Source organism: Homalodisca vitripennis, chromosome 1 (genome assembly GCF_021130785.1).
Source record: "Homalodisca vitripennis isolate AUS2020 chromosome 1, UT_GWSS_2.1, whole genome shotgun sequence".
NCBI classification, from domain to species: Eukaryota; Metazoa; Arthropoda; class Insecta; order Hemiptera; family Cicadellidae; genus Homalodisca; species Homalodisca vitripennis.
The window spans coordinates 77,917,185-77,941,152 of record NC_060207.1 but is presented as its reverse complement, the minus strand read 5'-3'; the positions used below and the strand labels follow the sequence as shown (position 1 = coordinate 77,941,152).

Below are 23,968 nucleotides of genomic sequence, written 5' to 3'. Positions count from 1 at the left end.
AACTTCTTTAACTGTGAATAACTATTATTTCTATTGGGCCATTGAATTGTAAGATATAAAGTATCTTGAAGTTTTTTTTGTCTATTAATTAAAAAAATTATTAAACAAAATTAGCTTCTTACAAAGTGATAAGTGAGCTTTGTTTAAATAGTCTCGAATAGTTTCGAAGACATATTAACGATTTAACGATTTCTCTAACGATCTAACATCAATATATCGAGAACACTCTACTCCAATTTTTATTATGCATTGTTTTTCGTTAGTTTTCTTACTTAAAAACTATCACCTTTACTTTTTCAGCGTATCAACGTTCTAAGAAACTGAAAAATAAAATGCTAATTTGCTACGAAAACAGATTTACGAAAATGTTGTATATTCCGTGCCTGGGGAGGAAATACACTATCATCTCAGATCTATCTTTTTGTCAGATCTCAGTTTGATGACTAATAGTTTGTCTAAAACTGTAAATACAAAGAGTATCTAATATGACATTAGAGTCTGTGGCATAATTAGAATATTGAAATTAAAATTGTCAACAAACTAAATAGATTTTTTTGTCCACTTATATTGGTATACGAGCATTAACTTTTATGGTGGTTATTTCCCTATCGCTATAATATGTTTGTGTCACACTTTGTGTGTGGACCCTAAATTTACACAATGGAGGTCAACCACTCACATACAAGGCGGCGAAAACACATACAATTACTGATTATTTGTCTAAAAATTTGTGCAGTTGTATTTACAGTAAACATATCCTTTATAATGCCTTCGTATTAATAGTATATCGGAGAAATGTTAACCTATATTGGTTAGAATGTAATTTAATTATACTTTATAATCTGTCCTGCTGTGATGTTTGAAAATGCAGACTTGCCCTTAATTCAAAAATAGTTACCTCAGTGTGTCTTTCTCTCTATAAGGACTTCCTGATACTTGGGACTCTTTGCAAGTCACGTTAGTCCGGGCAGGTAGTCCCCGCGGCGCTCGGAGTATCGATTTAAAATAGGACTAACAACACGCAACCCTGAATGGTCAACCCAGGCGAGCCACACCGCCCGGTTCAGAAGGGCCGGTTTCGTCGCCGGCCTGTTGTAACTGACCATCAGCGCTTTGGCATTTTGGTTGATATAACCACAAACGCACTCTCATTAAAATTCAAACCATTGATATAAAAAGTAAAAGCACAATCAGCCACGTTTTTAGTCTACATTTCCACGAAATGAGATCAACCCGGCGATGCCTCAGTTTGAAACTACTGCTGCCACGTTTAGCTTTATAGTTTGTTTATCGTATGATGGTTGTTCCAGATCAGTATTTCAAGAACGCAAATTTAATAGAATAGGCATTCCAAACTGGAAAAAGCCTTCCTCTTTTCGTTAATATGTTCAATAGACTGTAATGCATCTCATATGGAGGCTAATTTTAACATATCTACTGTCTTATTGAAATAAAATAGCTGGCAAACTTAACGCGGCTACTTTCTTCAAAGGTCGCTTTCATCGGGTATCAATCCCTCTTTTAGAAAAAATATATTAAAGAGCCTTCAGTTTTTTCATTAATTTATATTTGCATCTAGATAACTTCATTGCTTTAAGAAGTAATGCTAGTTGGCTTCCGGCCACGCATCTGAGTCAGATTTTGCCATGGGGCCTTGCATACCAATTGTATTTCTTAAGAGACCCTTACTAGTCGTATCCTGTCCGTCCACATAGGTGACCAATCAATACAAGGATCTTATGAAACAGAATAAGGAGGAAATTCGGTACAGAGAAGAACGATTGTATTAGTAAACGATGCAGCGGTTACAGAGGAGAATTGATTTTGCGCTATTATTACTTCAAAGTTTTAGGTCCGGCAACGAATGCTCTAAACACTACAACTAGGTCGGGCCACCGTACTCTGCTGCATTGATATCACATTAAAACCTTATGAAAAATAAATTCCCCTTAAACTATAACCAAAAAACCCCTTTTCATATCAAAACCATGGGGTTTATATAATTTGCGGCAGTAGTCAGAATTTAAATGACGGTAAGTTTATGGCCGACCAAACTGATATAGCAAAGTGCACTGATGGTCATTCTTTTACTGAACATACGATAGCAAAGCCGCATCTTCCGATCATTTATGTATACAACTACTAGATAGATAACTGAGCAATTTAAAATTTGTCTTGCCGACTGGGATCTTTGGATCTACCAGACGACAATAAGACGGCAGCTGCAGTAATTACGTATGTTGTGATCGCGTCGTTTTTTTTGTACTTGCTCAGTCAGGTACGTAGTTATACTGAATGTATGCTTAATAATCATGTATATTTTTTACCCGGTGATAAAAGGTTGAAGAATCATGAACTGAGCATGAAGAATTAAAAATGATGAGCAAATCAAGAATTGATTTACTTCTTCTTGCTGTTTGACTCAAATGTCACATGTTTTAACGATACACTTGTCACATCCGCTCGCAAATTATAGAGAATTCATTGCTATTCCAGGGTAGGCATAGTTGGTACTTTTATTCTAATAATTTTTAAAATATAGGAATTCACACTATCTGGTAAAATCTTTTAAACTATTTGTAAATAGTGATTTATTCAAAGTTTAATATTTAGTGCTAAAAACAATCGTTTTCACGGGGAAAATATTTATTTGAGATAACTAAATTTTTAGTTATATATTATCCAAATACTACTACAAATCTCGATTACATTAAATATGTGCAAAAATGGATCTTGATAAAACAGAATTATTTTCCTAACACGTAAATGCAATCTTTTTTTAAATCTAACGCATCCTTCCTAGTTTGGCAATTCATACAAACTGGGCAGGATGAACTAAAATCACTAATTCCTGTAAAATAAAGAACGGTGAAAGAATTGCCAGATAAGTCTTTTCAATAAACCGAAATCAATCGAACATAATGTGAACACCTACCAACCACTCAGTAGCTATTCTCTCGTTATAACTATAAAGATATTGACGGTATCTAATGACCTCACTTCCATATTAACTCCCGGGACTATGAAAGGGCTCTGTTCACACAGAAGATAAACTTAAACAATTGCTGTCCTTCCAGGAACCAGGCTTCTGAATCGTCCTTTGCCGGCCCGAACCGAGGGGCAACTATTTATGCTCGGCGCAATCTAGCCAAATTTTTTCCCCCAGAAGTTTTAAGAATGGTCTACTATGGCCTAATCCATCTTCATTTTGCGTATGGAATAAGACTTTGGGGAAGTTGTGCAAAAAACAAAATGGAGCGCGTCTTTAGACTTCAGAAAAAAGCTGTCAGAATCATTGAAAATTTGAATTACAGAGAGTCGTGAAGGGAATATTTCAGAGAGTTGAGATTGCTGGCTTTGCCCTGTCTCTATATTTTTGAGGTGATCATGTACTGCAGATCAAGGTGCATTTTGATTCGTGGCAGGAACGGTCATCAATATGACACTAGAGGCAGGGATAACGAACTCATCAACGCAGATTGACATTAGCGCAACATCTACCGCAAGAAGTTGGTGTCAGATTAATCAACAGGCTCTCTGAAGAAATCAAAATTTCCAATAATCAAAATCTATTTAAAACGCGTCTCATTCTCCTTTTGGTGTCCAAGGCTTTCTACTCTGTTGATAAATTCATGATAAGCCACTGGGATATTTGAGAGTGCTGGATCTGAGGTCAATGCGATTGTGTCTTGAATAATTGTGTGAATTTTGAATATGAGGTTGCGTTAATGTGTAGATAAAATCGTGTAAATTTACTTTAACTATTGGCTATTGCGATACGATGTAAAAATTGTTAAAATAATTATTATTATTTTATTAACGTTTACAGGTGTGACAAAACGATTTTTGAATTTGAATTTTTGTGCTCTTAATTGTCTCAGCGATTCATCATGAACTCGTCAACAGAGTAAATGCCTCTGGCACCAAAATAGTTTTGAACTGATCTTTAAATTTAGTTGTTTAATACCTTCAGGGAGACTGTTATTAGTCCGACACCAACTTGAGAAGGCAAATTTCTGAAAGCATTTCTTCTGTGTTGTTGGACTCGAAAGTTATCAAGTTACCTATACTGCCATGGTGGTGAAACCCCCCCCCCTTCGAACAAAGCGCACTTTGATCTGGAGTAAAGGATCACCTTGAGAACATAGAAACAGGACAGAGTCAGTAACCCGACTTCCCTAAAAGCATCTCTGCATGACTCTCTGGCTCTCAAACCAAAAATCATTCTCACAGTTCTTTTTTGGAGTCTGAAGACCCGTTCCAACTTGTGTTTTGCACAGCTACCCAAAGTTTAATTCCATACCCTAGATGAGGATAGATTAGGCAAAAATATGCCGTTTTCAAGACTCCGATGGAGCAATACTGTGCCAAATTGCGAAGAGCAAAAATTTCTGATGCAATTTCTGCACAAGCGTGGTCGATGTGATTATCCCAAGTCAAACCCCGATCTAGCTACATATAAAGGAATTTCGTGGTTTGTGATTTTATTGTTTACATGTTTTATACTGTAAAGTTCCATTAAATCTAGAGTACAGTAAATGTTTTGTTGATAGTGCTAATATTGACAGTGTCCTGCACTGAGCGCCAAAGAAAAAATTTAACTTTTCCTGTAAAGTGACGAGATGTATAATATTTATGGAGAAATTTTTTTAAGGAAAACTGGTAATAATGATTTATTAAGATGTCCTTAATAAAAAAAACAGCAAAGTATGGTATTGTTTTTGATGGGGAAGGATGGGATTGAATTAAAAAAACTTTGATAAATGTTATATAAAAATTAAATATAGAGTAATATGAAATATTATTATATTGTTTACCGAGACTCGGCCGGCAAAGCAGATTCTTTACGAATCAGACGAATTTCCAGAGGTTCATATCGGTTTGCTTCCGGAGTGAAAAACTCGTAGAATCATCTATTAAAGTCTATAGTTTTATATTTAAATACATCCATGACCTTTTTTATTGATACAAAAAGCCAATGTAGTTCTTAAATCTGGCAATAATACTAAATATGATTGTATAAACCTCCCACATTTTAAATTTACCGTTCTATAGATCCCCCGAGATACAAACGGAAAGACACACATTTCTGCTTTAAAGATTAAGTGATAGATTTTAATGTAACATTGTTTATGTACAATTCAAAAATTTAGTTCAAACAAATTTAAAACCTTAGAAATTTATTAAATTAATGAATAGTGTTAGTGCTATTGGTTCAAAATTAGTGAAGCCTGTAACTCGAGGGGCTGGAAAAACTTAATTTATGATTCTCTGTCTGTCTTTCCGAACGACATTCCGATAAGTAAATGTGCTATTGACTTGAAATTGTGCATGAAGCTTCATATCTATTTGAGGAACACCGAGTTTCATGATGGTCTGTGTCTGTCACTATATAGAGTTTGGTTAGGCACTAGCCAGAGAGTGGTAATAATATCTTTGTTTCGTATTGCGCACAAAACTTGTATACAAAATTGTACACTGTAGATTAATAATACCTAATTTTTTCTATTGAGTAATTATTTGTGCAGGATATTCATCAAATAAATAATAACTAAAGAAGAAGTTATCAATATACAAAAAGTAAATATTTGTTTCGTGGATGCTTAGCTGTTAGCTGTGATATTTTTTAGGAAAGGGGTAAATTTATTTAACTAACAATAAATTCAACATTTAAAAAAATAATATTTTGACCTAACAAATTGCCCCCTTGTGCATACTAGTATGTCTAAATTTATTTTAAATCATCAACACACTACAATGATTTTTTTATGTATCAAAGGAATTTTATATTGTGGAAAATTAGCATTTCTTTGTGAAACTCTTTATTTTGCTCGAAAGGTTTTAACAAATACGACACAGTTAGAAAACATTTTATTATACTCTTTTTAATAATATGCACTGTTAAGATATTATAATTGCGTTATCGTCTTCAATTCAAGAGTATTGTCTTATTTAGCTGTTCTCTCTGGAGCGGTTCCCTGATATTTATAACTCCAGGCTATCGATTTCTAGATAATAAACGCGCCACTCAGAACACTCAACCATTGAAACCGTTGGCCTAACATAATATCAACTTACATGATGTTCCATTCCAATTGGCTAATTAGATAGAAATATAATCAAAAATCTGTCATAAAGCAATAATTTTCCAAACTCCTGCCTATCATGAAAATTTACATTGGACTAAAATCCTAATTACAGTTAAAATATAGACATGCGTAGATATTAACTACTTCATCATTCAGCTAACGTACTTTTTCCTGTCTACAGTGTCATTTACATCGTAAAAACAATTCAATACTCATGCGATAATTTTATTTAACGCTGTTCTAATGTATTGATTGACTTTACCTACCACGTCATTCATGAGAGGGCGCAATGAAAGCTGATTGAAAAGAGGAAGGAAAGGACTTTGCTTGTTCTCAATCTGAAGTATAGGTTAGATTGCATCTTGAACCTAATGCATAGATGACCACTGCGGTGCTGTCTCGGTATATTCATCACTGCATAACAGATCAGGTTCTATTACTTCGGTGCTCAGTGCACAGTTTTCAGCTCTGCGATCAAAGCATACAGTGCATTCAGTGCAGGTGCAAGACACCGAGGAAACTCGCTTCCAGTCTTCTGTCAAGAACAGGGCGAGTGGGCGAGAGAGAGCGAGCAGTCGAATGACAAAGAATGAACATCCGCCCCGCTGACCAATATAGTACTCTTACTACCACTACGACGCGACAATAGTACTCTTGTCCTGCGTGCCGTGACCGTGGTCAGCACCTCCTGCACTTGGTCAGGGATTCATTCATGAGTTTTTCTAAAACACTTCAATAACTAACGCTCGCTCCCACTTAACTCTGTGTTGGCAGCCGATCTTTAAGGTTGACTTTTTTATTATTCCTAATGACTGCAATTTTGGGTATTAAAAAATTGTTTAGATTCATCTCATAACCAGAACTAAAAACTGTTAATGATAAATATATGAATTTTTAAAGTAGGTGCAAATAGTCTGGCTGAAGAAAATGTCAGGAATTTATTTATAAAATATTTTTTAACTATTTATATATTTTGTAAAAACATTTTAAAGCTATATTTAACCTTAACAAATTTAATTTTCTCAAATCATTAAAATTAAGAAATGTCACGTCCTGAAGTTACTATTTATCTACGTACAGTACAAAATTCACTTTTTTATCAACGGCATCGGCCGTTTAATGTGGACTTCATCACAAACATTTTCTCATTTACACATATATTAATCGTAAAAATCCTGTAATATTGCTGTATTCCTATATTATTAACTTATTACCTTACGATTTATATTGAGGTAATATGTGAAAAGCTCGTATCTATGATTTGATGTAACTCATTATGTAGTGAGGAAATACTTCCTCCCGTGTTTAGTAACTTTAAATTAGTATATAGCGGTTTCTTGCAATAAGACGGAAACATTTATATGTTATTTGGAGAAAGGAATTCAAGTATGATCGTTGGATAACATGCAGTTAATTATAAACGAAATGGGTTCAGTGAAAGGTTAACATCAAAAGTTACACTATGTATTTAACATTTAATGGTAAATGAGAAACAGTATTGTGCATTGGTGTCCCGTAGCGTTTAAATGTTAATATAGTTTAAATCCAATCAAATAGGTCTCAGTTCCTTATAGGACATACTCGTATTTAGTTAGGGATCATTTAAGTACTATCAGACACAGAATTTTGTGACACACTTTTAATAACGCCTTGCTTTAAGATTTATGCACCAGAATTAGTGCAAACAAATATTCTAAACTCTAGGATGTAATCAGTAATTTAACGTGATTTACTGAGTGTTTATCTATCGTATATACATAACAGAGATTAGGAGCATTTGATAGCGATGCTTCCTTTCCTGGGAAGGAGCGGTGGATTTCCCATATGATATTTTTCTTACATGGAGTAATCTTCATTCGTTCATAACTGTTACAATATTTACTATGTGTGCTCTATATAGGTTTGTTTGGAAAATCTGCCATTTATTCTTGGATTGGTATCCGCAAAGCATTGTTAAGCGACCATCTATCTTATCGCTGATTGCCAGGTTCACATCTTAAGGAAATTCTTTAAAGCTGAAACAATTTTATTATTTTCATTTCTCATTTTAAATACGTTAAACATTTTTTTTATTTTTGTTAACATTATGTTATTAACCTTAATTATTAAGTAAAAATAACACAAATAGGACAATATTTGTATTTTTTTTTGCTAACATTAACCATAACAAAAAACACATTACTTTGTAAGTGTTACTATTTTTCAGGAAGATTTTGATTTCATTAAAACAACTATACAGGGTGAGTCTGACCACCCGTGCAGTATTTACAGCTGTCTTAATAACTGACTTCCAAACTTTTTCTATCTCTTTTCTCCATAATTTGGCCTCTCCGAATCTGTTAAAATTATTTTTAATTTTGAAAAAATGCCCCTAAAGGGCCCAATTTGGGGGGTAGGGGTACTTTTTGGGGAATTTTCAAATGTAAACATGGGTCGTGTGATACATCAATTTAAAGGTCTTATTACACCGAACATTTTGACGCAAACAAAAGTTAATTATCTTTAACCGTATGTACAGGGTGTACCAAAACGTTTTGAAATAGGACTTTAAAATAAAGTACCGTGTTACCCTACCTACAATACGGAACAGCTCCAGATTTTTTTCCTAACTTGCTATTGACCTATTTTTCCATGAAATATGTGGTACGGGCATTTTTCACTGGATTTTCTAAATTTCAAAAATATTCAAAATTTAAGAACACAAAAAATCCTAACACTCAAAATTCTTAAATAGCAACATATAATAAATTTTATATCAAATAAAAGGTCTTTTTAAAACAAACTTTTTTTGTATTTAACTTTTTTCCCTATCTCTTACTGTTTCAAAATGGCAGCCGAAAAACTGAATTACGTATGTCTGTTTACAAAATGTAACAAATTAATTTTAAATTATATGAAATAAAAATATGTCCTTTAATTTTTAATTTGCTTAATAGCTCTGAATGACCTCTGAACTAGCCATAATCTTACCTTTCATTGATTTTGCTAGTAAAGGTGCTCGAATTGTAGTCCGTCATTTGCTAAACACAGTTCTAATCTGGAACTTAAGCTATCTACAGCTCGCAACACTTCTTCGTGGCTGATTGAATTTATAGCATTCCGGATTCGCTGCATCATATCTTCGGGTGTTGTCGGTCGTAAAACATAAACTAAGTCTTTCAGCCTACCCCAAAAGTAAAAGTCCATACAGGTCAAATCAGGGGATCTTGGTGGGTAGTTAACTGGACCACCTCTTCCAACCCATCTTCCAGGATATTGTTCATCAAGCGTTTGTCGCACGTTGTGCGAGTAGTGAGCCGGAGCACCGTCGTGCATAAACCACATATTGCCAACAACTTCGTCAGATACATCTATTAATAAGTTAGGCAAGTGATTAATTAAAAAATTGTTATAAGTCTCTCCATCTAGGTGTCCTTCAAAGAAAAAAGGACCTACAATTCTCCTACCAACAATACCACACCAAGTATTCACAGTCCAGTACCTCTGGTTGTCAACCTCTCGTATCCAGTGGGGGTTCTCATGAGCCCAGTACCTCATGTTGTGACGGTTAACTTCGCCGTTGCTCCGAAATGTAGCTTCGACACACCATAGTAGATTGCGAAAAAAATGTTCATTTTGTAGCAACTTTTCTCTTGCCCACAAACAAAAATTCATTCTTTGAATGCCATCATCACCATGAAGTTCTTGGTGCAGGGACATCTTGTAGGGATGCATTTTATTGTCTTTCAGGATCCTCACCACTGAACTTTGACTCATACCAGAATCAATAGCTATTCTTCTGGAAGAATCATTTGCCGCCAATACTTCTGGTGCCCTATCACTTCTTACAGGCCTTGCAAGCGTTTTTCCCTTATTGCTGTCAGGCTGTACCTGTCCTGTTTCACGAACTCGAATAGCAAGTCTTTGAAAGGCCATTCGTGACTGAGGTTCTCTATTTGGAAACCGTTCGGCATATACCCTCGCAGAAGCCACATAGTTTTGAAAACATTCGCCTAACACCATTAGCATATCGAATGCCTCTGCATTTGTGTACGGCATTTCGAAAAACCACAAGCTGTCCTTAACAGCAGACACCAATGAACTGACTAAGGGTAGCCTTATCACATTTGTCAGATAAAGATGTCTAGCCAGCTTACCGCAAGTGATAAGCCTGTTGAGGGTGGTACAAAGTACCTTTCTAGTCCAAGACTGCATTGAGATTGTGCATACATGAATCAATGTTATCTTTAAAAGATAACATGGAAACTACTACAAAAATATTGGGCCACATTAGAAATTTAAAACATGCTTAATTTTGGCCTGATTTCATAACAAATTCTGTTTATTTAATCACAAAAACCTGTTTGTTCAAATAAAAATAATTTGTTACATTTTGTAAACAGATATACGTAATTCAGTTTTTCGGCTGCCATTTTGAAACAGTAAGAGATAGGGGGGAAAAAGTTAAAAACAAAAAAAGTTTGTTTTAAAAAGACCTTTTATTTGATATAAAATTTATTATATGTTGCTATTTAAGAATTTTGAGTGTTAGGATTTTTTGTATTCTTAAATTTTGAATATTTTTGAAATTTAGAAAATCCAGTGAAAAATGCCCGTACCACATATTTCATGGAAAAATAGGTCAATAGCAAGTTAGGAAAAAAATCTGGAGCTGTTCCGTATTGTAGGTAGGGTAACACGGTACTTTATTTTAAAGTCCTATTTCAAAACGTTTTGGTACACCCTGTACATACGGTTAAAGATAATTAACTTTTGTTTGCGCCAAAATGTTCGGTGTAATAAGACCTTTAAATTGATGTATCACATGACCCATGTTTACATTTGAAAATTCCCCAAAAAGTACCCCTACCCCCCAAATTGGGCCCTTTGGGGGCATTTTTCAAAATTAAAAATAATTTTAACGGATTCGGAGAGGCCAAATTATGGAGAAAAGAGATAGAAAAAGTTTGAAAGTCAGTTATTAAGACAGCTGTAAATACTGCACGGGTGGTCAGACTCACCCTGTATACGGAAAACTAAGGCGCGGCGTTGAAGTTTCAAAATCAAGCAACATTGGAAACCTCTTCTATATTTATCTCATAAGAGTATATTTAGCTGTTATTACTGTGTAGTGTGAAAGAATTGGGGGGAGGGCTTATTATAGGCTAGACCCCCTAATCAAGTGCAATGCACATATGAGTAAAGCAGCCTTATTCGGCTTAAGCATTAGGTGTGTAAAAACGTTGATATGTATTAAAAATATATATATTTTTAAACCTTTTTATCGGTACTTTCACGCCATTCTCTATTTGGGGCGGTTCCCTAACACAAAGAAATTTATAATGATAATCATAAAATAATCAATGTGCAAATAATATTTTACAACAGTTGACATGTAAGAGGCTCTTTTAATTAACTAATTTTTGTAACTGTAGAGACGGAAAATTGAATTTTTAGCTATGTTATAGACCAGTAGGGCGTAGCCCGAAGAGATTTTCGAAATAATAATACGCATATATTCATCCAAGGAACCCTAAGAATGTCTACGTAAAATTGCAGTACAATGGGTTAAATAGTTAAAGCAAAACAAAGAAACATAAGCAATTTTCCATTTATAATATTATTAATACCTTCATGTTATATCCAGGCCTAAAAATCATTGATAATAAGGATAATACATTTTACCGTACGTGCTAGAAAAGTGGCTTGTGGGAATATTTTTATTTTATTCATAATAAAATTGTTAAATTATATTTGATTTAAATATAGACATTTTTAAGATATGTGTAACTTTAAATAAGTAATTATTTATGAAAATATATTTTTTCCTTTCCTAAAGTTCTAAATTACGTACAAAAATAAAATTTTGATATCCATCCGTTTTATTGGTCCTAATTTATGAACTTGACAAATATTTTCTACATTCAATGTATGTAGGTCTTAAAAGCCATTAATAATGCTTTATATCTACGAGAGTGGTCTGAAAAGTTTCCGACCTAACAAACATGACATAATTTGTGAAATAAAAAAATCAACATAGTCTCCTTGTCACTCTACACACTTCTATCAGCGATACCATCTCTGTAACCCGTAAAAATTGTACTCGGAATATTTCTCTGAAAAATAATTGTTCACGAAGGTGATTGCCTCTTCATTTGATGATCACATTGTCCTCCGAGCGCAATTTTGAGATGAAGGAAAAGAATTCGCTTGGGACTGGATCTGATAAGACGGATGGTTAAGCAGTTAAAACCCGTAATTCATGGATTTTTCGCCATCATAACCGCTAAGGGACGAGAAGGTTCGTAGCCTTGGTGAAAACATTATATTCTTTTTCTACAAATGTGGGCGTTTCTTTAAAAAATGTCTACCATTACCTTGTCAAGTAATGATGGATAGTATGCTCCTGTAATGGTTTTCCTTTTTGAAGCTAATCTATTACATTAATTCTATTAATATCGCATAAACAGTCGTCATCTCTTTCCTAACCAATGAAGCAGCATTTTTTCTTTTTTTGAGTCTGTTCCCCTTTTGTTATTTTTTCGGGTGTATAATGGTGTAGTCAAGTTTTATCTACAGTAATTAATCAGCGCATTTGGATTATTTTACCTAAACTGCGCCAGAAGAGCGTTGGAAATGTTCATCCTCGAACCTTTATGGTGTAACGTGAGCAAACGCGACATTAAACGCGCGGACAACTTTCTCATGCCTAAATGTTAATATATTTTTCACTTTAATTCGGTTGTCGTCTAGCACCATTTGGTTAACTCTGTCGATGATTTCATGGGTAGTTGCAGTTTTTGGACGTCCCGAACGTTCATCGTTTCTCAAGATCTCATGGCTATTTTAAATGAAGCAGCCCAAAATTTCACTGAGGTAAATGATTGTGCAGAGTTTCCATACACATAATCCAACTCATTTTTGATTTAATAAGGCGTATTGCCTGTCAAACACAAATAGTTAATGGCAGCACGATAATCGTGTCCGTATCACAAAAACACTCACATCAACTGACTCGACTGTCACATAAAAAACGGCACGTCGAAAATAGCTAAAACTTTTTTTAGTAACTGTCAACAGACGAAATTCAGTAGCTTTTGTTAACGAGCCTTCCATCTTTACGTTCAGAAAGTAAACTTTTCAGAACACCCTCGTATACTATTAACTAACTCCGATATGTTTAATACAGAATTATACATAATTAGAATATGAAAAGATCTATGTTACTTTTATTTACCATCTTTTAATGCAGAGTATAACGAAGAGTTATACCATCTGTGAATGTAGAGTGTGAACAGACCTTAGCTACATTTTATGGTTTTATATTATGCTATTGCTTGTGTAATATCTCAATGTGTAATACCAAAATATTTCTTCCCAAATTCAGTAACTTTAAATTAGTGCTCAGTGGTTTCTTGCAATCAAACATTTAATATGTAATTTGAGGAAGTAAAATTCTTGTATGACTGTTAAATAAAATACAACCATAACCAGTATAGGCTAAAGTAGTGAAAGACTAACATCACATGTTACATTCGATATTTACAAATTAAAGGGCCAATAAAAAGGGGTAACATAAGAAACAGTATTGCGCATTGGCCTTCTGTATTCTTAAAATTGTTAAAGGTGCCAATGACCTAAAAATAGGCGAATTTAATACAATAATACAGTTTGTGCGCACTTATATCTATAAAACATTTAGGAAAAAGGAATAAATTTTAAAACTTTACAATTAAGTGCAGTACCTGAGAACTAATAATTTTTTACAAGATCAGCTCAAGATTTTGTCCGCAATAAATTGACATGTTAAGACATGATTTTTATAAACTTGGTATAATGTTTATTTTTGAACTTTTAGTGAATTCAACTCCCTTCAATATCACATAGTTATAATTAAATTTTTTATGGCAGATTTATTATAAAATGTACAACATTTATTTTTCATTTCATTCCGTATTTATAAATTTAGGAGAAAAATATGTTGCTGGTTATCTTATAGTATAAATGGGTAGATGTAATTCAGCAGTTAGTATGGAATTAGTAGGCCTATACGTGTATACATTCCTGGTCCCTGATCATATTCGAAAATTAGTTTAATTAAAACCAATTCTTATATTTAAGTTCATCATTGATGATTGGTGTATTATTTTTAAAATGATATTAATGTAGAATGTTTCCATTCTTATAGTGTGTTAGGGTGATATATGTGATGTAGATGTTTAAAATTTTAAAATAAAACATACTTTGAAGAGTGATTTAAAATTTATAATGTTCTGGCAAAATGAAGCTGTTGTTTTATCTATTTCAATGCAATCCTTTCGCTGATTTGCTGGCCACACAACTACCCAGCAATAATTGAGACGCTTGAGGCATAATATTCCTCAATTAACTTTTACAGTATGTTAAATTCACTACAGAAACGCGACCCTTAAAAAAATTAAAAAAACGGTATTATGAAAAAAGGCACAGCATAGATAAATTTTATTTACATTAAAACATGCGCATTACCATATCTATTTATAATTGTAAATATAGAAATAGTTTAAACTGAAAATATTTTTAATGCTTATGATTTAGAAAATGTAATTCTATTGAAATATATGTTTAATATTATGAAATACAATAAATGTCTGTGGGTAATAAGGAGGCCACAGATCAGATGCAACAGCAATTATGTTTTAATATTAATGATTATCCAAGATATTCTGTTACTTTCACCTAAGGTAATATTATTGATTACCTTAAAATGAAATAAAATATGTGAAATTAATGCTTTACAACTTGGAGTTTTACAAACGAAAGGCAAGTACAGGTCTTTTCAATATATTACAATCAAAAGGCAGATGCAGGTCCCTTCCCCTCTTTCTCCCACCACCAACCACACGACCCGCGGATCAACATGTACCGCTTAATTGTACGGTGTATAAAAAGGACCAACATGGACCGCTCATTACACGCGGACCAGCATGTGGACAAAAGTTTTTATATATTAAAAAATATTAGCATACATTTATCAAGCAAGTTATAAAACATAAATGTATGCTGAGAACAAATTCATAACAAGGTTATATGAAGGTTTTAAATAGGGGGCTTGATGGACCTGCATGGGTCGCTGTATAACACAGGACCATCAAGTGCCTTGTTTCCGTAAATATATATATATATATATATATATATATATATATATATATGTATCTGTTATTTATCTTTAGGCTTAATTATCTATTTAATGGAACTATTTTGGTGGAACACTGGACTGGATTGAATTTATTTGAATGTGTGAATATTATTGCATGTCATCTTGATTTAAACATGCACAATGTAATTGGGTGTGTAACCTGTATTGTTGCATGTAAATAAAACAAAATTAATAAATAAAATAAAATATAAATAAGCTTAGTAAGATGGTATCGAACCAAGTTTGTATTCAAAATAATCCTTTAAAGTATTTAAACAATGTTTTTTTTTTAATTTGTTGAAAGTCCTTGGTATTGTGTTGCCTTCTTGAAATTTTACATTAGTGTCGACAAGAGCGCCATTTTGAGACTAATGTATCATCTTCAATCCTGCACAAGTTGTCGAATTAAAATTAACTGCCACGCCAAATTACAACATATTAACTTTAAAAGATTGTGAAATATGAATTTTAAGCAAAAAGAAGCACACACTACAAGCGAAAACTACGCTTGTTAATATATAAAATGCCTATATGGTATTTTATAGTAACAGTTTCACGAAGTATCAGAGATGTGCTCTAAAATAGTACTATATAATATTATGTAGGGCAGTATCGTATAATACTGTAATATAATCATAGAGAGTAATGTACAGTCTACCCTCGCAACCACGTAACACAAGCCTCCCCTCACAAGGGCTCGCCCCTGCCCTAGAGAATGGTGCCCGCACAAGTACAATACACTGTATCGCCCTTGCCTTGCCCTAACCCTTGAACTAATGTTTCATGCACAGTCAGTCACTGAATTTATAATCACGCTTTTGTCATTCCATACAATGCTTTATGATTAAATTGTCATCCAAGATTGTTTGTTGGCAGATTGGTTATTTGAGTTGTAACCAATTTGAGCTTGCCAGTAATTTCGTATGTATCCTTGAACAGGCTTCGTTTCGTTGATGCAACAATTGATGTTCTTCTGTTCTGTTTAAATTTTATGTAAAGTGCATTTACAAAAAAATACAGAGACATATTAATTCTTCTACTTAAGTGTTATTATCAAGAGGTTTCAAATTATTTAAATTACACTACACATAATGGTCGTTAATATCTTTAAAATTAAGTTTTGTTAATGTTCTGGTATTAATAACAGTATATGATACACATATAGTTTTTTATAGTCACGAAGAAAAATTATCACAACAAACGTTTTCTATCGCTTAGCAGGAAATATATCAGAATTAGGGTTATATCATGGTCTAAACAAAGGAATTTTACAATACCAATAAAATATACCACATTTACAACCCCCTATAGTCACATAAACATACTACTGAAATAGAATATAACTAAAACCGTATATGGTACACATTTATTTAACAGAACATACAAGTTGAAATAGTTTCATAAAGCGCATTTCTTTAAAAAAGTTTACTTTGGATTTACACAATAAGGTAAAACCCCCACCAACCGACAAACCTATCTGCAAACCAACAAATTATCGCTAGCTGATTGACACCAGTTGATAGACATCATAAAACCTAATCGCAAAACAGATCGACTTTATTGATCACTACAACACTACCTAATGTTATAAACTGATTCAAACTAATGGCCGAACGGTGGACAACTACTATTGATCGATTTGACAACAGCTAATTGTAACTAGTTGATCTGACACAAACTGGTTACTGAACGGTTAACAACTATTGATCAACCTGAAAAGAATCAATCGCCTCTCGTTAATCTGATACGAACTAATCATCGACATGTGGATTGCGCAAAACTCTTCTTCCAAGTATCACTAAATCATTGATGTCTACATTATCCAATCACCATCAGTTGACAGTACCAGATGCAAAGCAATCGACTATTGGATGACTGTAAAACGTCACACATATTTCTATCTACCTAAGACAACTAGACTAATCACAACCAATTTACCAGATACAAAGTGTCAACTTTTCAAACATCGATCTCCGTCATGATACAATCGATAACATAAACCACCAATCAATCGATCGTCGATCTGTTTCGATGTATTTACGACCAATCATCAACATTTAACCTGACATAAGTTATCGCCAAGCGAGGTAATTTAACCTATACAAAAATCGTATTCGATTATTGAATGACAAGTTTACGTGATACAAACTAATCGCATACGAAATGTGTACGTGCTGCCGTACCACAATTGATCGACCTGACGACTAACCGATCCGACGATCAGTTCCAATAATCTGATAAGAATTCCACCTGGCTGATCTCACGCGGTTACAGTAAATGGATACTTCCCCTCATCACCGTAGAGGGGGCGGGCCAGTGGCAGGTAAAGGCTGAGTGCGGTAATATTCATCCATACAAAAACTCACCCCTAACTCAACCTTTCCTTTTATAGACGAATAGATACAACGTGACCTTCCACAGTTTCTTAGGGGGCTTCAGTCTCCAATCAAGTGTTTCAAATATTGGACTTTCAAGCATGGATTATGTCCGTGTATAGACTTATCAATATTAAGTAAAACAAGATAAGAGTACGTCACGTCACACTGCATGTTACGTACCAAGCTTCGCTGAGATTGCATGTATACTAGTAATTCTTTTTTACACCTCATTTCATTCTTATAATACAAAGAATATATACATTTTTTTATACATTTATAGAATGAGGAACATATCCCCTGTATTTAACTTCGACAGTTATGAAGATTTATCTATAATTTCGACAGAAAACAACATTTAGGGTAAAGATAATATTGGTACATGCATTTCCCACAGAGCCAAATATTTTCAGTTTCTAGTTTGTAACAAAATTACACGCGCGATATTTAAAATGATCTCTTTAAATGCTGTACAATTCTTACTTTTGTTCTGAACGATTTTGAATAAAACAGTTTTATGTAAAAACTAACTGAATCTTTTAAAATGATCTTGGTCCTAAATTACTTCTTTATGTAAGATATTCGAATTTTTCATAGTCTAAGACTTTCTGATACAATTCTCAATTATCAACAAACAATGTTTTAAACCATTGTACATCTTGTAAAAATGTCCCAAAAATACATTATAAATATTGCAGACAATTTTCAAAATTAACCTCTTTACGTTAAATAATGAAAACAAAACACACATTTTAAGTGTTAATATATTTAAAAAATATAAATATAGAAAGATTTTACTTAGTATCGCGACTAAGGAAACATTCTACTACAATAATGTCTAAATAAGACAACAGAGACAAATAACCATTTGTTCAAACACAGAGATGCGGCGTTGACCTGCTGCTAACTGCAATAAATAAATGTTACACCTTCAGTAAGTTTTTGCTCTCAAGTATATTAGTATATCTTAAAAATTAAAACATGAATATCAGACTACTATTGACAATTCAATGTACAATTTAAGAACTGCCTTGATAACAAACAACACAATAATTATAATTAAGAATATATTATTTCACAAAATAACCACCCCCAATGGATTTACTAAGGTAGGATCAAAGACTGTTATATGCCCAAACAACTTGTTTATATGAGTTGATCAACATCATACTATACATTATTTTGAAATTTCCGAGTCGGGTGTCTTTACGTCGACACCTCCGAATCAAGGTATGGCGAAAAAGAACTTAGGGCAAGGCTTAGAGCTGTGCTGTTTGATTGGAGATGTATAAAGCCGCGTTTACACCGGAGTTGGCAACCAATGATTGCAGACTTTTATCGCCAATTTTTAGTCGAACGCCTTAAAACAACTGCAACTCGCATTGCCAACTGTAGTTGCAGACCGATTTTACGAGTTTGCAAACCAAAATTTGGTTTTCCGACTGAAGTCGGTAAAGATCAAAGGCGGTTGCCAAACCTTGGTCGGCAATACGAGTTGCAGTGCCAAATTGAGCGGCGACTTGAGTCTGTAACTAACCCCGCTACCCCTCCCACCTATCGGCTCCACGTAGTCGATAGGTATTTAACATTTACTCACCTGTATGTTATCCTTCAGGAAACATATTATCAAAGCCTCACAAACATCTGGCACAAAGAGAGAAATCGCACTTTTTGAAACTATCAAATAACTGACGCTTGTATAAGAGTCGCCAGTTCACAAAATTCGCAAAGTTATAGCTAACCTTTCACGCACTGGAATTGCTTTCCTGTAGTTGGTATCCTTTTTGCTAATTATGTGTCCAATACCAACAATTAAACATTCAAAATCGTTGCTCGACATTCTTACACAGTTTTTTTATACTGCCATCGCATCTCAATTCTCCCGTAAAAGGATCTGTATCATCTCTATTTAAGTCATTCAGTAGATCGTTGCCACTATACCTTGCTCTTGCCTGCAATGAAGGTCGAACCCAGAATCTTCTCCGTCTTCTCAATTTGCCTAGAACAACACACGCTGCCGCAGCAAGTACAACCTCTTCCGCACTCGACATTCCATATACTGTCTACTTTTTTGGTTGCAAGTTGCAGTAAAAATTAAGCAAACTGTGTTCATGGTTGCAGATACAAATTGCAAATTTCCATCGGCAACTAGCGTCGGCAATCGGAGTTGGCAATTTTTAGTTGCCAATTCCGGTGTAAACGCGGCTTAAGTTAATCTGCCAACTCATAGACATAAATTATTTTATTTATATTTTACCCTTTTTACCAAAGTTTTTTCGTCTAATATATTGTTTGTGGGTATTTAACGGTCTTTGACCCAAGGCCGCACGTGTTTTTTGTGACCTTGCTACGTCCCTGTCTTCACACTACGGCCGCTGGATTGTTTGTCAGCCGTCTCCAGTGTGTACGTGCCCTGTTCGGCGCCCGCAGTGAGTAGACAGTGCCGTACAAACACTAATCATCTTATCATGTTCGGTAAACAGTCAGCTATCAACTTACGTCTCCAGATACTGGAACCCTCTGTAGACAGGTCGGCGGTACATGAATGTGTCATCAGCAATCATGGCAGGGAACAATCATTCTGTCTCTTCTCTCTCACTCGCACACATCACTGACTGACGTGCTTCCTATATCTGTAGACAAACGCAGCCCGATGTGTTGGTCATTGGTCTTGGACTCCTACGCTGCACTAACAATTTTAGATTCAAATTCTTAACCTATATTATTCGATTTGGAATTTCAATTCGCTTAGTTGGCTTGTTTTTATCCCCTTAGTAATATTGGGATAAATTACGTCCGCTCGCATCCACAAAAAACAGAGCTCCAACAATAATTGGAATTAGTCATTTTACGTAATTCCATTACAGATTTCTCGAAAGCATAAACTCCTTAAAAGTCAAGCCAATAGAAAACTAATAAACATTGTACAATAAACCTGTAGTTTTCCAAATTTAACCATTATTTCTCACAACAGAACAATTAAAAATCTTAATTTTATTAATTTGTATTTTCTATTACATCGCCAGCAAAATCCTGCCTGGTAATAAAGCAGACCAATAATGATTTCAAGCGCTTGCATCTCGATTACACAACGAAGCCGCACTATCTCCTTCTTCTGAGAAACAATTCTAAAATATTCCTAGTGGCCGCAGACGATGGAAAAAAGTGCATTCACTGACGACAATACAGTCTAGACTCTAGAGCAGCACAGCCCGGTGCAAGAATAGTGAGTGAACCGCGCAAATAACAAAAGGCTTCCATAAATACTTCCCACGAAAAGAACTGGTTTTATTTTTCATCGCTGTTTAGGAGAGGTAGTTGTTGTATAATAGTTTTATATCTTTGGCATGGGTACTATCTATCTAACGATTATGCCAGGGATAATTCGAACCAATTATTGTTACCGTAGGAATAATTCTTCATAGCAATGGACTTTTAAACTACTTGGAATTTTTAAATGCTTTCCCGTTTATTGTTTTACTTTGAGGGTTATATCATGATTGCAACATACACTGAACAACAAATATTAGGCCCACCCATATTAATAACGTTTAGATAGTACAACACGATTTAAAAAGAAATTATATCAATTTTAGTTAAACAAAACTATTGTTTCTAAATCAACGCTACTGCTAGCCAAATATAAAGCAAATTATTCTTCGATTAAAAAACACAGCATTGAAACAATTCCAACCTCCGCGACAAAGATGGAGAAACAAATAGACATACAAGTAGCCTTCTAAGAAATTTGACAAACGAACAGCACGACATCCGCGTAGCTTGGACTACCCGCAAAACGCAACAGAGTCGATAACGGTGTTGTTCTTATCTATCTAGATGCTGCGGTTGGCTTAACTCACTGATAAGACGGTTCAGGATATCCGGCTTTTCGGCGAACTGAAACAATCCGTTCTCGTATGAGATGTCGCCCGACAAACCTCTCAAATATAACGGCAAACAAAAACGTCACTGAAGTATCTTTCAGTCCTTACTTATACAGATATAATTTATACAGTGATGTTGGCAGAAGCAGTTATTTTTCTACAGGTGAACAGTAAATAAATAATTAATTAATATATTTCTTTTCTTAGTTCTCGGGTTATTTGAATCTGAATGTAGATACTAATTAATTGTAACATACACGAATGTTATTCAATACGAGGGATAAATTTGAGACTTGTTAAATTGTTATAATAACAAATATTATGCGTTAGCGTTCTCATCCCCTTAACATTTATCCCGAACAGTACGTATATAATGTAATCGTCCAGTGAGAGAGTATGGGGATGTCAATACAACGCCTACGGATTCCCAAATTGTATTACACATATTTTATTTTTTTAATCGACCAGTATGCGACACCGTAGAAAGGCTATCGCGCCGATGATACGATTATAAACACAACACGCACTACTAACACTGCGGCTACCGGCGCCTATGCCAACAACACTGATAATGGGTGATATAAACAGTCCGTCTACAAAGTGATAAGGCCAATGACCACACATGATGACTCACACTGACACTGCATAAACACGTATGTGTACACCGCCACTGACACAAACTGGTGTTACATATAAAACACGGACAACCGAGGGGATGACACAACACAAGTGCCAACAGTACGGGGTATTGATTGAGAGCGAAGCGAGCGCAGTGGAGGTCCGCCGACCGTGGCGCTCCGGGTGGCAGATGGCCTCAACTAGACACATGTCGCCCCCACCTCGCCGCGCCGGCAGCGGCCACTTACGGCAATGAAGTAAACACTTAACTAATTAATTTGTAGGCCTAATTAGAGGCAAAGCACGTCTAAAAAACCCACTAATATTATACTGTAAAATAATAAAGTACCCTACAGAAAAAATATTAATACAAGGGGGTTCACATTCCAACCCGTAGTAAATAAAAATATAGAAAGTATTTTGAAGTTAATATAGGTTTTTTGGGTTTATATTCATGGTAGAATAAAATCTCCATTGAATAAGTATTTACTATTCTGAAATACTGTAAAGTAATTTGACATTTCTACATCAAAGTTTATATAACCCCTTCTAAATACTATAGTAAAATTGTTTGTTGGTTATAGTTAACTGGAACTGTAAAATCATATTTAATTTACAATATAGACAACATTTCTCATAAACTACCATGAGTTAAGTAGTTCTTACAAAAGTGTTTTATTTCTTAAAACTTAAAGAAATTATTTATTTTATACTTTAAGAAATAATTTTTTATCGTACTGTACATAAAAGCTGTTTTTGATACTTAAGTTGGTTCACAAAGTGATTGTTTTTCGTTACTTTAAAAGAGATTCGAAAAATGAACTAACGCACAATTCAATTTTGTTAATGTGATAACCTCAGGCTTTTGGTTGTTTCATTAGAATTAAATGCAAAAATAAAACGGATGTTTATATGAAAACTTGAGAGTATAACTCTATTTTTTTAAAGAGCATAAGTTTTAATTATGTTTTCAGTATTATAAAGACTGTTGTTCATCACACGGAGCAAGTGTTGCTGTAAATGCTGAATCAGAAAAAGAAACTGCATTCAACCAGAAACTTTCCTCAGGTCTAAATAATCATTTGGTTTAAAAATCCTTGTTTTTGAATACAGGTGAAACAAAAATAGTGACTTTTCATCTAAGGACACAGTCTGATGATGCCATATATCATTTCTATAATGAAGTCAAATGTTGTCAGTTTCTTGGGACTTCATATCGACCGAAATTTAAATTGGAACCATTACATAAACGTTCTGTGCTCCAAACTCAGCTGCTGTCTATATTATTTGAGAAAATTATCCATCTTCCTCCATAAAAACATTTTTCTGTTTGCATACTTCAGCTAATTTTTCTCTCTTTTAAGTTACGGCATTATGTTCTGGGAAACAGTTACTAAGTCTTCACTTCAAAAAGTGCTTAAATTACAGAGTGGGCAATTCAAATCATCTGTGGGCTGGGATGTCCTGTCAGCTATAGAGACGTTTCCCTGCCAAGGGCCTGTTGACTCTATCTTCTATTTTCATATATTCAGTCTGTTTGTTCACTTTTGATAATTTTTTCCAATTCATATCCACAGATTTGGAACTAGGCACAAGAGTAATCTTATCATACCTGTGTTTCAGACTAGTATATTTTAAAAATTAGTTAAATACCTTGGACCCAAATTGTTTAACAGCCTTCCTGAAACAATAGAGATTGCAAAAGTGCAAATCAAAAGTGCAACTTCATTCAAGCCTTTCTGAAATAATAGAGATTGCAAAAGTGCAACGTCATTCAAAACAGCCTTAAAGTTTTTTTGTGTTGTAATTAGTACACATTCAAACATCAAACAGGTAATAGGAAAT

At 34.2% G+C, this 23,968-nt stretch overlaps 1 protein-coding gene across 4 annotated transcripts in view; it reads right to left on the bottom strand.

The window, feature by feature from the left end:
- The window catches only part of LOC124365295 (focal adhesion kinase 1), a 173,040-nt gene that overhangs the window by 140,522 nt on the left and 8,550 nt on the right, over positions 1-23,968 (bottom strand). The window contains exons 1-2 of one of the 4 annotated variants that reach the window (XM_046821289.1): positions 22,140-22,286; positions 20,121-20,254 (exon numbers count right to left, since the gene is read on the bottom strand). The exons of 1 other annotated variant lie outside the window; for it this stretch is intronic. In XM_046821289.1, the coding sequence (XP_046677245.1) occupies positions 20,121-20,185 (65 nt within the window). In that variant the 5' untranslated portion in view covers positions 20,186-20,254; positions 22,140-22,286. Of the gene's footprint in view, positions 1-20,120; positions 20,255-22,139; positions 22,287-23,968 lie in introns of those variants that run through there. 2 more of the 4 variants (XM_046821296.1, XM_046821285.1) reach the window with 2 other exon arrangements.